The sequence below is a fragment of the Amblyomma americanum genome, chromosome 4 (assembly GCF_052857255.1).
Source record: "Amblyomma americanum isolate KBUSLIRL-KWMA chromosome 4, ASM5285725v1, whole genome shotgun sequence".
Taxonomy (NCBI): Eukaryota; Metazoa; Arthropoda; class Arachnida; order Ixodida; family Ixodidae; genus Amblyomma; species Amblyomma americanum.
In genome coordinates, this window is record NC_135500.1 from 221,305,165 (window position 1) to 221,321,007 (window position 15,843).

At 44.7% G+C, this 15,843-nt stretch overlaps 1 protein-coding gene across 7 annotated transcripts in view; it reads left to right on the top strand.

Annotated features, from left to right (window-relative positions):
- Positions 1-3,935: 3,935 nt before the first annotated feature.
- Positions 3,936-15,843, top strand: part of LOC144129430 (uncharacterized) — a 71,960-nt gene continuing 60,052 nt past the window's right edge. Inside the window, exons 1-4 of one of the 7 annotated variants that reach the window (XM_077663594.1) lie at positions 3,936-4,094; positions 5,282-5,375; positions 5,933-6,034; positions 12,924-13,156. In XM_077663594.1, the coding sequence (XP_077519720.1) occupies positions 5,293-5,375; positions 5,933-6,034; positions 12,924-13,156 (418 nt within the window). In that variant the 5' untranslated portion in view covers positions 3,936-4,094; positions 5,282-5,292. Of the gene's footprint in view, positions 4,095-4,464; positions 5,113-5,281; positions 5,376-5,932; positions 6,035-12,923; positions 13,157-15,843 lie in introns of those variants that run through there. The other 6 variants (XM_077663593.1, XM_077663595.1, XM_077663592.1 and 3 more) reach the window with 6 other exon arrangements.

Here is a 15,843-nt window from a genome sequence, read left to right on the forward strand (position 1 = left end):
GCGGGTAGAAGTAACCAAGCGAAGGTTATATGATTGGTGGCTAAAAGCAAGACAGGAGTAAAATTTCACAAGTCATGGTTAGGTGGCTTGAGCCACCGCCCGATTTAAAGGGTTCAGCCGTATTCATCCATCCACCCATCCGGTAGAATACGTCTGGCGCATCGGGTGCCTCCGCTCTCTTCGAGAATATGAGAAGCTAGGGCTGGCGCTGATTGGCCGTGCGCTGTACGATTCTTAATTGCTTTCGCATTTGCATGCGTGTTTAATTGCATTCATGCTTTCCTGAGGTTTTTTCATGTTCGTATTCCGCATGCAATCTGTCCCTATGTATTTAGAAGCGCTAAAAAGAAAAAGATGTGGGCACACCCGTGAATTTCTCACAGACGAGCGAGACGTATATTAGGCGATTCTGCTCACTACCTGTTCTACAGTGGCGTGCGTCAAATATCTGCTGTCAGAAGAGAAGTTCTTTTTCGTCCCCACCCGAAAATTCAAATTTAACAGCTATCCAATTGAATCCCTGTTTGGCAGTTTGCGAATGTCATCCGGGTGTAACGACATGTTGGATGATCGGGCTGCACTGTCAGGTCTCGGAAAGGTACTGAATACCATGATCGCTGCGTCTAATTCAGCATCCAATATTGCCCACAAAGAATGCATGTGCTTCAATGTCAAGGCTCATACCCGCTGATCTCCTCTCTTCTGCGCAACTAACTTTTACTTCAGCTCCAAAGCCTCCCCTGACGTCGACTGTGCAAGCAGCACCGAGGCTGTTGAGAGAAAGATTGGTGCTTCAGAAGCTTAATTAGTATCACAATTTTGCCACAGCACCTGCCATCGCTTCAGAACTCGGCTACTGCTTATGTGAGCGGTTACATTGCGCGAGTTGTCGGCGAGCATATGGATTGCAAGAATTGCCTTACTTTGTGTAAGAAGCCGGTTAGCAACCAGCCACTCCTTCCGTTCACCCACAGTTAAGACCGAGATGGGCTGCTCTACCCGTCAGATCAACTTCTCTTGATCCTCTACACAATAAGAGCTTTTGCATACCGGGCCTTGCAGGAAGGTAAGAACTGGCAAAACCTCTCACTACATTAGTAGAGCACGCTGTCCTAGCTCTTTGTGCTTCAAAGTTGCTAAGTGCAGGAGCAATGGCAGCAACAAGCACAGGCTTAAGCTCTTGAACCGGTTCGTTTCCTGAGGCCGCACCTCTGCAACTATGCTTTCAATGGTACTGACAAGCATGACGTAGTTAAACATTTTGCAAAAAAGCCCCTGTAGCGGAAGTACGCGAAACTGTGAGAGTGGCATACGCTTTACTGCTATGTGGGAGTTGGACTCCACAATAAATTTTTTTTTTAGTTGGAGTAGGTTTTGGGTCACAACGCACCGATATTGAATACATGAACCTCTATATATATATTTTTTAATTCGAAAAGTGTGCCATGAGGCATAAGTTAAAGAAAGGGGAAGGAATGCGGGAGATAGAAACTTAAAAAGGAGGAGTGAAGGCCTGTTGCACTGAGGTAGTCCGCGCAGTGCTATCTTCAGGCAGATGGTGGAGCGCCTCACGTTACATAGCTTATGGCACTGACAGCAGGGCGAATTTTTCGCGCGTACCGCTCAAGTTGAGCGCCAACACTACGACTCGAGAAACAGTGCTGCAGTAAGTGCGAGTCCGATCAAATGATGAAACCACATGGCACTGCTCCACATTTTCTGGCGCCAGCTGTGGCTTTGGTTGCAACAGTGGTAACTCTCAAAAACTTTACGAAGGAAACGCGGGATCAGGTATTGCTTTGGAAGCAGTGTAACGGTTTTACGTGCTACTTGGCGCGTGCCCTTCCAGCTTGCATCGTCTGCTACATGAGTAAACAGCACGCAACAGAGCTTTTTCAGCGCCCAAGCTTTCAGTATTAGCTGCTGCCAAACACTGCTTTCAGATAAACACCCTCATACAAGCGAACTGAAAGGTGACAGAACCATTTTTCACGAATTGGGTTCAAGCAGGCGCGCGCTGTTATATCGGCGCAGCAGACGACGCGCGAGCGCATTGCATAGCAATAGCCGCAAACAACACGATTGAAATGGGTCAGTTACCCTTGTTGACAAGAGCTTCTAAGCTCCCTTTTAAAAAGTTTTACTTGTACGAAACAGCATGAACGCAGTAGAAAAGTCGACAGAACAGCTGCGAACGGTCTGCGTTTCTATGAGCGACGGTGATGCGACGGGCGTCCTACTCCGGTGGCGGCGCGTGGCGGCGAAAGGCCGTACTAGTCCCGACGGCCGGCTCCTATTGTTCGCCTCTCCTTTTCCCAGGCACAGAAAGTATAGAGGAGGCGCTGGCGTAGCTGCAGTACACAACTACAGTGAACTAGAATTCTAGTTCACTGTAACACAACCACAAAGCTAACAAAACTTCAGTGAAAACAGTAGTGAAAGCGAAACTGAACAACAAAAAATCCAATCCGTAGTACAGTCAACCACCCGCCGCGGTGGCTCAGTGGTTAGGGCGCTCGACTACTGATCTGGAGTTCCCGGGTTCGAACCCGACCGCGGCGGCTGCGTTTTTATGGAGGAAAAGCGCTTAGGTGCCCGTGTGCTGTGCGATGTCAGTGCACGTTAAAGATCCCCAGGTGGCCGAAATTATTCCGGAGCCCTCCACTACGGCACCACCTCCTTCGCTTCTTCTTTCATTCCCTCCCTTGTCCCTTCCAACGATATATGAGACAGATACTGCGCCATTTCCTTTCCCCAAAAACCAATTAAAAAAAAAATAGTACAGTCAACCGGCCACTAAATGTCAATCCAGTTTGCTGTGTTCCCAGCATGCCTCGGGCGTCCATGGTGGATGAAGTTTGAAGTGTAAAACCGCACTAAAAACCGCCAGCAAACTCTATGGGTGCCCCGCCGCGGTGGCTCAGTGGTTAGGGCGCTCGACTACTGATCCGGAGTTCCCGTCCCTTACGGCGCGGTTCAGGTGTCCAACGATATATGAGACAGATACTGCGCCATTTCCTTTCCCCAAAAAACCAATTATTATAACTCTATGGGTAATAAGGAAGTATGTACTACATATGTGCTGCCCTCCATATTTGATTCAAAACTAATGGTGTCTTCGGCTGAGCCGCACTGCCTCTGTGCCGGTGTTTAGGAAGTGACGTCAAATACTGCACGAGTGGCACGTCCACTGGCACCTCAGCCGAACGTGCAAAACATTCTCATCGTGCTGTTGATCTTTCTGCCCTCTGTTCACGATGGCCTCTGAGACCCTCAAAATTCTCAGAGGCCATTCTTACGAGCGGCCGACGCCAACGACTGCAGTCAGCAATTTGTGCAGCTAGCAACAACCTCTTCAGTAACAGTGCGAAGGACCGGCGTTCATAGCGACGGTGGGCAATGCGGGAACCACGACCATGCTCATGAAATACTGTGACTGTGCTTGTGTAGGTTTGTCAGACACACCATGGCGTTATGCTTTCCGGTTTTGATGCATACGCTTTAGAGCAGCTAGAGGGACTTCCGAAAATATTTGCCGACGATTCTCAATCCAATCTCAGCTCCCCACATTGTCAGTGTATTGATATATCTTTTATCCTATGCTCACGTTGACAAAAAGTATGATGTCATAAAGTGCAGGCGTGCCGTCCGCCGCACTAAAAATATTGACGAACCTTTTATTTTTTCAAACGGTCAAGGCACAGCGCTCGCCGGCCGGTGGATGCATGATTGCAGCGCGAATAAATGCATTGCAGCCGCTACAATATTCAACATTTCTTTAAAGTATGCCCAATTGTAATGCTTCGTGTTTTTTCCTCTTCGTCGATGCTTCCTGTCTGCCACTGTGTAGCGATATTGTCTGCGCCAACAGCGTCGTCTGCCCGCGACGTCTGCTAGCGCGAGCTGCACGACGGGATTGCACCGCGCTCCACCGTCGATCTCCACGGTGGCGCAGTGGCGCGCACTCGTGTCGTGCACGTCCCAGCCGAACGTACGGCACTGCACGAGTGGCATCCAGCCGAACGTGGGGCAACGCACGAGTGCGCGGAAAACTCCACGAGTGCCGTCAGCCGAAGACACCATAATTGGCAAAGGTTTTTATCTGTACAGCGTTGTGTGAGAAACCATGTTTGTGTTTTATTGCTTCGTTGAAGCTTTTGCCGAGTTTTTGTCTATGTATGGTCAGATACAAGGTCTGAATCTGCAAAAATCCAAGAGCAATGCCCTCTTGATAATTTCGTCCATTTTTGTATTATTCCTAAAACATTTTGCTTGGGTCATCTTGAATGGCGACCATTTGAGTTTTTCCTTAAGACAACGAGTATGTGGGCGGCTCTGCGTTGTTTATTTTTAATGTATTCATTGCTGCTGCTCACTAATTATTCGCGCAGAAATTTTTTGTAGGAATAAAAGATGCAAATTTTGGGTCGACAAGGGGGGAAAATACGCAACGGCGGTGGTTTGTGCTTATAGTGTTTACGCCCGCCAAACTTTTCAAATTGATTTCCCTAAAAAATGATGCATGCTGCAAAGCTTTCTATATCTTGGCATGATTATGAACACAAGGAAACGCCGCTTATTCACCAGAATATGAATTCTGAGTAGTAGTTTCAGATTCGTATGGAGACGGAAAACACGTGAACGACATGGCTCCTTGTTTGTATGCGAAATGGCTGCCTTCGGTACGTAAGCGGCGAGTTTGGCATGTTCCCTCCCCAGCTGTGCATTCTGCCGCTGTGTTCGTGAGCTTGCGTTATCGTATTGAAAGATAGTGCAGCTGACCTTAGCTGAGGTATCTGAACTAAATAACAGGGCGTATAACTTGGCGTTAAACCACAGCGGACCCCCATAGAAGCGAGCGGGCGGTAGCCGAGAAGGGGGCGGAGCGAGGAGTAACAAACAGAGATAGCGAGCGCGCATCAGAGCAATCGTTTAACGACACCAGCGATAGCTATGCTAATTGCCTACTTGTAGGTCTTGTAAATAAAAAAAGCAAAGCAGTGGAAGCGCCGGCAAGGCAACCGTGAGCAGACACAGGTGGTAGTGCGCGGTCTGAGACAATGCTGATCCCACCTTTGTTAACATAATTAATCTGGCTAGCTGGACATATTGGTAAGTATGCTTTTGCTTGTCGTGTACTTAAGAAAGACACTTTAGTGTATATATTCGGGCATGGCTGTTATTTGATTCATTAATCGGGTTCATGTCAAATAATTGTAGCTCAGTGGCATGAAGAGAGCTATTTTTACCGAGCAGTTTCTTTTTTGTTTTGTTTTGAAAGGTTTAATCGAAATGGAGGGCTCTGAAATATGGACTTCGGGAGCATCGGAAGAGCACATTCTTGTCTCGGACGCTTGCAATGGCCGTGCATCCCTGTAAGTGACTAGAAATCTTGTTTCATCGGAGAACAGGTGTTCGTCCCACTAGCCTGAGTGCTCTTAACATAGTAGAGTTTGGATTAGCTGGCCTGATCGTTTTGTTGAGCCTAATTGTATTTTTTTCGTTAATAAATGATTGCGCACAAGTTCGTCGAAATTTGCATGCTAGCCGCAGCGGCGATTCTGTTTTACTTTACAGAGGATCGAAAAGTAGCGTTTCATGCACTACACTGCTGGTATTTCTGCCGCGATTTTTCTTTCCTTTTGGTGTGTGTGTGGGCGTGTGGATCGAACAGAACACGTTTGTGTGTGGTGGACAGCGCCATGCATAGATTCTTCACCATTTCTGCCAAGTTTCATAAACAGTGGCCATAGTTGTTGTGAAAGACCCGTTGCTAAGGGGAGCTGTGTGCTGTGGCTTTTTTCGTTCTCTGCGCCGAGCTAGTGGGTTCAGTAAAACATTTGATGGCCCCTTGTCAATGTTGTGCGCAAGAGGTAGTTTATGATTAGGTGGCAGCCATAATTTAGACTTGTTTTGAATGTTTTTATTTTAGTGCATCGGCTAGTACCAATCCATTCTGGAATAACAGCCAGAATATAGCCAACCTTCCCGGTGTTTCTTCACGGCCGGGCACTGGTGCTGGAAGTACTGTCAAGTATGGCTCCGACATTTTTTTGAAATGGTTGTGCTAGTGTGATGGTAGTATTATTGTCTTTTAAACAGGGTGCTCACCAGTGCTCTGCTAATGCTGTGCAGAGGTGATATTGTAGAACAGTCGCAGTTTTCATCCGATATTGAGACTTTGTGAGGGTTCATGTGTCAGAACTCTGCAGTGTTCTTCACAAAGGAAAAAAAAAAAATTGCTATGCTTTTGAGTTGGAATGTGCATAATACTGTTTTAGTGAATTGACGGTTCAGTCTCACAGCTTCATGGCTAACCAGTGTAGTCGCAACATCAGTGTCATTAGCTGTGTAGCATTGGTTGTGGCTTATCCATAATTTTAAGCTTAAAACATAGCAAGTTACCATTCTGTGGATATTTGGAGGGAAATATGCATGAGGCGATCTTTACAATAAAGTTAAAAAATGTTTGTCTGCAGGATCATCAGCATTTCTCTAAGGAAGATTCCAACAACTAGTGTGATCAGAACTGATGACTGTTGTAAAGCTCACTGGGCTACATAATTTATCCATAAGTAAATGTAGCTATGGGAGCTTTGATATGAATATGGCAAAAACATTCTGTATTATACGTAAATAAGTTTTATCTGTGCTTTAAAACAGCACTGCACTGCCCGCTGGGACTATGTTATAGCTAAACTTACTCTCCGTGATGAAACAGATCAACAAGTAAAAATGTTCTTTGCAAGAGTGTATTTAAGTAAAATGTATAGGCCAAACACATGCACTTCTATTTGTTGTTTCCCTATTCTTTAGGCAGGGTTTTGTGATATTTGTTTTGTAACCAACTAGCAAGGCCAGTGTTCATGGGCCTGGACATACTTGGTGGTTATATTATGAGAACGTAGAAGAACAAGCCTGAAAACGTTGGAAACTTTTCACGGTCAGCCTATGCATTAGTTGAAGCCCAATGAAAACGCACTGCTTTGTCATTATACGTGCAACTTACAATCATCTGTCTATAGGCAGATTGTCTATAAAGGGTAAGATGTTAGGGAAGGACAGTGTTTCAATGACACAGCATCTTAAGTCTGCTATAGCTCCTCTTAGCTGAATACGTTCTTGATATGTTGAGGTTGACATGCCGACTTGGGTTCCTTGTGATAAGGTCACCTACAGTTGTATCTGCCGAGGGATGCAAGCCATTGTTCTCAATATTGTTTCATCAGCAAAAATTTTTTGTATATAAATCAGTGAACTGTTACCTTCTTGAGCTCTCTTGTTTCGGCTCACATTTCAGGTAGGCAAAAGGGACGTTCTATGGGGCAGAGTCAAAGCTGTGCTGACACATAATACCACTGATCATGCTGCTTTATGTAATCCTTTATTCAGTTGCACCTCATCGTCAGCTTTTCTGTTCGTTAATTGTGTGGCTGCTCAGTAGGCTTGCCGGTTTGCTTTCTCAGTCTGCGCCTCTTTCATCCACTGGCATCCTGCCAAGCTTGCCTGCAAATAATTAAGCTGATATTGAAGCAGCAATGTTCAGTTTTTCTGCTGCTTGTGATACACTTATGCGGGAAGATGAGGGAAGGTTTCTGGTGTCCAATACGTGCTGTCGATCAAGTTGTAAATTTGAGCTACATGACGAGGTGACCTGGCTACATTGCCCACTATTGTGGATTTAGCCCTGGAACTTGCTTCAGTGAATTACAATATGAACCAGTCGCATTTCATAAAAAGTGCACTGAATTAGTTTACTGAAATGTGTTAGAACTTGGGAACAGTTGGTTAACCTGTGAAAGAACTGCACAGCATGGCTCAGGAAGTGAAGGTGTTCATCAAAATGTCATGACTACTTTTCTGTTCACTTGTTGCAATTATAGAAAAGGAATTGATTTCATGCATACATATGAATAACATGCTTATTTTTTTTAAGTAAAACAGCATTAGTGAGAGCATCTCGCAAACGTACATTATTGTTTGGTCATGTAAGTAAAGAAGTTCGCAAAGTATTTAGCATGTTTGCTTAATGCTTTCACGGTGACATTTTCTAGTGGAGTCGCAACATCGCTACCCGTTTTATTATGCACTGCGGAATTTTGCAGTGCTATCACAAACTGAAGAAATGCTTTTAAATCATTGTCACTTCCTGAAAAGCAGGACATTTACCATTCATGCAAACATTTCATTATGCTGTAGTTGAAACTGTTTATGAGGAGCTTGCACAGGGTTGTTTGGAGATGTAAACCAGGTGTTCCATAGGCTGCCTTTATGGGTTCTGCGAGCACACAAACTGACACTTCTGGCAGGTTAAAACTCATTTTAGAGTGTTCACTCACATATTTCTCACTTTTGTGCCATTGCTGCTGTCCACAGCACACACCTTAATGACATGCCAAGATGCTGTGCGCCATAATGGCACTGCATGTTTATGTTTTGATGAAAACACTGGCTGCGATGACTCACCCAGCAAACTTGGCAGCGTGCCAAGACACTGCTGCGTCCAGCTGCGCCAGTGCACGTATGTTTAGAATGCCCGCAAGATGGTGTGTAAGGGGTGTGGTGCACAAGGCGACATGTCTTGGACACATGGCGACTGAAAGTGTGGGCCGCACTGCCGAATTAGCAGAGCCAGCACAAGGCAAAAAATAAAGCATGTGTGTTCATTACGTGTTTTTCATGGTGATTCTATGGCGTCGGTGGTGCTGGGTTGAAGTTTTGATGCCAGCGAGCCTATTTGCGCCGGAAGTGCAGTATCTGTCGAAATTTGAAAAAAAAATCGCTGTCGCCACGTTGATCTCGGTATGCCAGTGAAAGCCGTACGAGGCATCAGAATCTCAGCCAGTTGAGTGCGTGAATGCGGGCAAACATTTTTGTTGTGACTTGTTTTCTGCGTTACTGACATGAAGTTAAAAGGTCTGAGTGAGTGAGAGATGAGGATTGAATAAAAAACTGATTGCTGAAAGCAAGAAAACAAACACACACTTACAGAAGTGAATGAAACAGCAAAAAAAACAACAAAAACATGAATGGTTCATTCACAAGCAACACTGACCGATTGTGATGATTGTGATTACTGATTGTGACAAGAGAGGGGGGGGGCTGGTTGGTTCCCTGACACATCTTGAAGTCTGCTGGGGTTCCTTGAGGCAAAAAAGTTTGAGGACTCCTGACGTAGAGAATGCTATTGTAAATACTGTTGCCACTAATGTGTGTGTTCTCCACAGATTGATTTGATGTAGCTTGTCATGTACCGGCACAACAAGGGGCAGTAAGGTTTAGGTTCAGCAGGGTTGATAGTTGGAGATCATTTCATGGGAAAAGTGAATAATTCTGAAGCACGTTTGTAATCATTAGCATTTGTAAACACTTTTCGACAAATGTAACAATATGATGGGTGTGACAAACACTTTTGCTAAAAAAACGTTATGAACTACTTTTACTATTTTGCTTATGAGCTATTTTGAGTTGGAAATATGACAGTTACACTACTAGGATGTTGTACAGTTCTTAACCCTTTCCGGTCAGGTGTAGTTTCCCCACTGACTACTGTACCGGTCAGCATTCTTTTGAGCCTTCTATCCCCTTGCAAAGAAAGGGAGTGCCACATAATGACTGGGTTGTAAACATTTATTGAAAGCATTTTTTTCAGTTGCACTAGCACTTCAGCGGAACTTCTTTACAGTGTGGTACCTCTCGAAGCACTCTCACAGGTCTTGCAAAAGAATAGCCTTTTTCTGCCTCCTTTTTTTCGTTCTGTCACTGCAGACAGCGCAATCCTTGCTGCTACGGCCATCAAGCCTGTAAATGAAGTGCGGCATCTTGTTCAGCCTCTGTTTTTGGTCGCAATCGGACATATGGCCTCTTTTGATGCTCCTAGGCATTTGATGGTCAACAAGCTGCAATATCAGCTCTCGGCGATAGCGGAGGTGGCTCGGGTTTTCTTCTCCCAGTGCAGCTTGTTTCAGGTTCCAGAGAAGAAAGCTATTTACAATCGATACGTCAGTCATCCAGAAGAAGTTTCCGCCACCACCTCACTGATTTCCTAACAAAGGCATAACTTCCACAATAATGGTCGGCTCTGTCAACAGCTCCCTTGTTTGCTGTATAGTCGCAAATGACAAGTGGCTTCTCTAGTGATGAAGTTCTCCCTCCCCACTCTTTTCTTGTCACCATCTGCATTGACTGGTTGTGAGCTGAGCTCGTCACAGTCACTGGACGTTTATCGCACCAGGTGATATGCTGTGACATCTCCTTTCTTCATTTTTCTTTTCTTCAGTTCCTGTGGCATGTTTTTCCTGCTTGGCATGACTGTGCCTGTGAGCGAAACGCCTTGATGAAGGAGTTCATCATCGAGCTGTGGTGATGTATAATATCGGTCAGTGTAAACGTGAAAGCCAGTTCCACATTATGATTGCTTGACTTTGTCAAGTAGATGCAAGACAATGTGGCTGGTGAATGACAAGTCAGGACGACAGAGGCTGTCTGTGGTGGTGCTGCCATAATAGGGCTCGAACGCGCATACGTACCCGTTGTGCAGTCGCAAAGCACAAAAATGCGAAGACCCCACTTCTTTGGCTTTTGAAGATTGTAACACTTGAATGAAACGCGACCTTTGGAACGAACTGTACTCTCGTCCACACTGATTTTCTGACCTGGCTTGAAGTTCTGTCGGCATTTTGTGTCTATATATTGAACAATATTCTGCACTTTGCTTCCACGAGTGGTGGTGCAACCATCAGAACTCTGTACACCTGGGGATGCGTGCAGCATCCAGAAAATCTGCAAAAATCTTGTGTGAGAAAATACAGATGAAAAGAGTGGTATTTTCATGAGGGTGTCCTGTGAAAAGTACTCTTTGATCTCAGGTTTTGGGTTCAGAACCATGTTCAAGAGAACACCCAAAAATGCCTCGAACTCGGGAAGTGTGACGTCAACCCAACTGTGCCAGACAGACTGCTTGGGAAGAGGATGAGCAGCGGTTATCTTTTCCTTAGCGTACCTGTTGGTCGCTTGCACAATTATATTCATCAGTTCATCCGTGAAAAATAACTGAAAACACTCCATCTCAGATTGTAAACATGAGAGTGAAACCTGTAAACCAGGGTTGGGCACAGTGAACTGCACATGATCAAAATTCGGGAGGTTGTCGGTGTATAATTTCCAAGAGTCACTTGCTGGTGTCTTCGCTGCTGATTGTGCTGCCGTACTCTTCACTTTCTCTGTCGGAACTTGTGGTTGACTCTTCTGTCAAAGGAGGCACATAGTTGTCTTCGTGACTAAAGTCATCTTCGCTGTCTACAAAGTCATTAGACAACTTTCCGTAAAACACGCCTGCTGGAATGGAACTCATGCTGCGAGCTTTTGGCACCAATTCAGGGCCTCAAAACCACGTGATCAAAAATAATTTTCCTATGGTATGGTGCTGCCATCCCTCGAGAGGAAAGCCAAATAGCCAATTTGCAGGGTACAACATATCCAACCAGATGGCGCGCCAATTTACATGCAGAAACAGTAGGCAAAACGATGTGTCGGGCCATGCCCGACAACTGACCGGACGGGTAATTTTCCGCTGTCGGGCGATGCTCGACAGATGACCGGAAATGGTTAAAATTAGTGGTACAGACTTCTAGTAGCTCAAATGCACACAAACACTTTTAATTTTGTTTGGCTATACAGGATAACCACTCTATAGTAATAAAGTCACTTAGGCCAGCAGAAATATTTGCTAAATCAGTGTTTTTACTACATCAATTGTTGGTGACGGCGTGGCTGTATGCTGTCTGGTAATCAATTTGCTATTTACTAAACACATGATGTTGCTTTGTAAAAGCAACGCTCAGAAAGAGTAACTTCCCTTGTGCTCTTATTGTCTTTTTATGTGATAATTATTTTCAGTTATCGCGGCTAATGTTATGCTTTTCAGTTTTGTTTACATCTTGAAGAAGTACCGCATTTACAAGAATACAATGCGTCTACGAATATAGTGCCAGTTAATTCTGTGCCAAAGCTTTGCGGGAATATGCCGTCATCTTCCATGCCCTCAGTGTCATTTAAGAAACAATAGTAAAAAAATTACTGCCTCTAGCTTTGCTAAGCATGAAACATTGTGCAAAAGGCGTTTTTTGTTGGTGGACACCACTGCTGCCACCACGTAGGTATGTGAAAGTGGGGTTGAGGTGTCCACTGACCCCAGGGAGCCAGTAATGCGCCTTTCCTTTCCTCAAAATCAGCGGAGTCTACAATGTTGTCAAAGCCAGTGCTGATGAACCCATAGAACGCTTGTGGCCTATTGACCCAATGCCACGTTTCTGCAAAACATCAATGCAAATGCAAGGAGCACACATCTCTGTCATATCCACCTCATAGCTCAATGCATGATTGAAGTGTCCACTCACCCAAGGAGCCAGTCATGCGCGTTTGCTTTCGTTTCGCGACTTTTTGCGCACAGATGGAAGTTGATGAAGGTGATGATGTGCAATGCACAGCATGAGAATGTTGCAGTTTAAGGGGTATTCACACGGGCGATGTAATCCCTCTCGAAGTGACTGCGGCTGCTTACACGTCATGCCTTCTAGAGTGCTCGCGGCGACGCAACTTCCGGTTTAGCTCCGGCAGCCGCGGAGTTGTGCTGTAGCAGTCTTTAGGAAGTGTTGTGATTATGCGGCCTAGCAGAGTGTTTGCCTTAGCCATAAACCTTAATATTGTATATTGGCGATTGCCAGTAATCTGTATGAATGTCTTAATGGCAACCAAATGTATTTGTATCATCTACCCAACAGTGTTCATTCAATGAGACAGGAATTACCTGTGCATATATATATATATATATATATATATATGAATGAATATGTAGTGAATGCATATGAGTGGCATGAAGCAAGAGACTTTACGATATCCATCCTTGCATGTGTGTCGATTAGCACTGGCCGGAGGAATTCGCTGACGTCCCGATACTACTGCAACCCGAGTGAATGCCAGAAGGAGTGCTGCAATGGTGCATCTGAAGCTGTGGGACACACGTCCACGTTTTCTGTAAAGCAGTCTCCTCAGCTGCCAACCTGGCTCTGGCTTCTGGTCGCCCGATGCCTTCGGGTGCCTCTTCCTGGCAGGAAGGCTTGCCTTTTCTTCCCTTCAGTCGGGCTCCTGCTTCAAGGTGGGAGATGCTTTCTTTTTTCTGGCAGGCGGACAGATGTGACTGATCAAAGGAGTCATGTGAGGCATGCAATGTACCTTATTCTTTGTGATTCCATCTCGTGAGGCAGGCTGGCTAAGCATTGCAGTGAATTAAAATGACATAGCAGAGATTATATTGCAGTGTTTTTCATGCCTCACGTGACTTAAACGTGCTTTTGACATCACAGCTGTTGTTCAATAGTTGAAACCGAAACAGCACAAAAGAAAAAGTTAAATTAGTTAAGCGTGGATATAAAGAAATTGAAATAGTCCAGGATTTTTCGTTGAGTCCAGGTTTTCATTATATGCAGTTTTCGCAAGAAGACTTGAAAGGAGAATGCAGAACGGAAACCAAAATAAATAAATGTAGGTGAAGTCAGTTCGAAAATGTTTAAAGAAAACTCTGTTACACGAAGTAATTAACTTGGAGTGATAATTCGCGATCGCACTGATAGTGCGACCGCTGCAGCAGCCACCCCCACCACCACCTCCGCTGCGGCTTGCACAATGCCACTATGAGTAGGGTGGGGGGAGTGTGGGAGGCGGGGCCACTGTGGGTAGTAACCACGGCCAAACCAGAGCCGCGGCAGCACATGCTTCTTTCCCTCTGTCGGTCTGCCCACTGCTGTTGCCCCATGAAACGGACTCTTCGCCTTGCATCGTGCTGTGCCGTTCCCGCGACTGACCTGCGAGAGCTATTGGCGTTGGAATCACACTCTCAACCGTGTGGCGGTGATGGTTGCGCGCTGTTTGTGCCGCTTTGTGCCGCTTTTTTTTTTTGCTATGTTGCATTATTTTTCGCTGCTGCGGAGTATGAAGTGTTGTAGTGCCACATGGTATGACGTTCCAAAAGCAAAAGCAGCGTAGCGCGTTATCTCAACTGCAGTCACTCGATACCATCATAGACGTTCCTCTCAGTGCTTTATCGTCGTGAAACTTTTCTGCCAAATTTCATAACTCTTTAAAAGCTAACAGATGTCGGCATATCGAGTTTGTTATATCAAGGTCAATCGCCTCAATACTTTTATTACATTGATGTGTAAAATACATGCGTTTAAATGGGGGCAGCATTGGGGAATTGAGAAACTTGGCAATATCAAAGAATTCACTCTGTGGAGGTTCATTACTTCCAGATTTAACAGTATATTTAGCGGTTGCAGGGAATACCGTGGAGTGATTCATATGCCTATACTAATGTCTAATGCGTCATTACAAAAAAGAATGCACCCAAGCAAAAATTAGGTGTCTGTAGTCCTTTAAGTAGGACCCCTCTTTAGTAAAGTTGCTTGGACCAGCAAGAATCTTTAATATAATTGTGTTTTTGCAAGTATCTTAGTTATTGGCAATGACATGGCTGAAAGGATGGATGCTGTCTGGTAATTTGGCTACTTACTAAACACATAGTGTTGGTTTTGAAAAAAAAGTGCTGAAAATACCTTGTAACCTGCTTTATCATCCCATTTTGTGCTGATGATTTATTTATTGTCACATTTTATGCTACCACATTTTCGATTTAAGCTCAATCTTGTTGAAGTACTGCATTTGCACAAATATAATACAGCCACGAATATAACATGATATCGGGAGTTTGACTCCATATGAAAATGAAAGCTTTACGTGAATACTGTTTTGCCTTCCGTGGCCTCAGTGTCATGTAAGAGGCAATAGTTAAGAAGCACGCATAATGCACTCAAGCGCAGCAAACCTCCCAGGGCAGTAGCAGTAGGGCAGTAGCTGCTTTGCACCACTGAGTGTTGTTTCTCCTATCCTCACTGCCCATTTACTGCCTTCCCTTTCTGCTTTTTGTCTCACTGCCCTCAAAACTTTCGGAAAGTTCGCATCTCGTCGCAGGTATCAATCCTGGTGGTTAAGCCACCTGCAACAGGGCCGTTCTGTCGTCTGTGGTGTCCATTTACCTTTTGACTGTTGCCTTTGTGATTACAGTGTCTCATGTCTGTTTTTCTGAGATGTCCTAAACTGTGCGCATGCCACAACGTCATCATTTCCCGGGAAGTATGTTGCCATGGCCAGACACTGTTTACTATAACCGTTTCTTTCTTAAAGATATCTTTACTATAAACGAAAACAATTTGCACTAAAATGAGATGGCTGTTTTACTTTACTATACCATGTTTTTACTATGGCGGTGCTCAGCTATTTGGAACATGAGGGTGACACGAAGAAAGTGAACAATTGACACTTGAGAAATAAAAGGGAACAATTGACACTGCTACAGAATAAAAGGTGGAGGCAGAAAGGTTAAAAAGCTAAAAGGGATGGCCTAAAAAGTGGAGCATGTGAACAGGCAGATAAAACGAGAGAGGAATCTCTTTATCCGAAAGGAAATGGAGGGTGTGCCGAGATAATCACCCTTTGAATTGACAATCTTGGTGGCTTCCACTATATTGCATGTGACCTTATCATGGCATTTTTTCAAAATTTTTGCCTATTCAAACATAGGGTGCACTTCGTTCACTGACACATTTTCGACAGTGAGCAGCCAAGTTCCTCAATGGTTACCCCTATTAAATATTCTTTTAGCATTTCATTGACACACTGGCCCATTTAGCTGATGTATGTCTTGCTGTACGATAATGGGATAGAATAGACCATGTCTTCCGCACATGGGAAAAATTGGTAAATTGGTTTTTGGGGAAAGGAAATGGT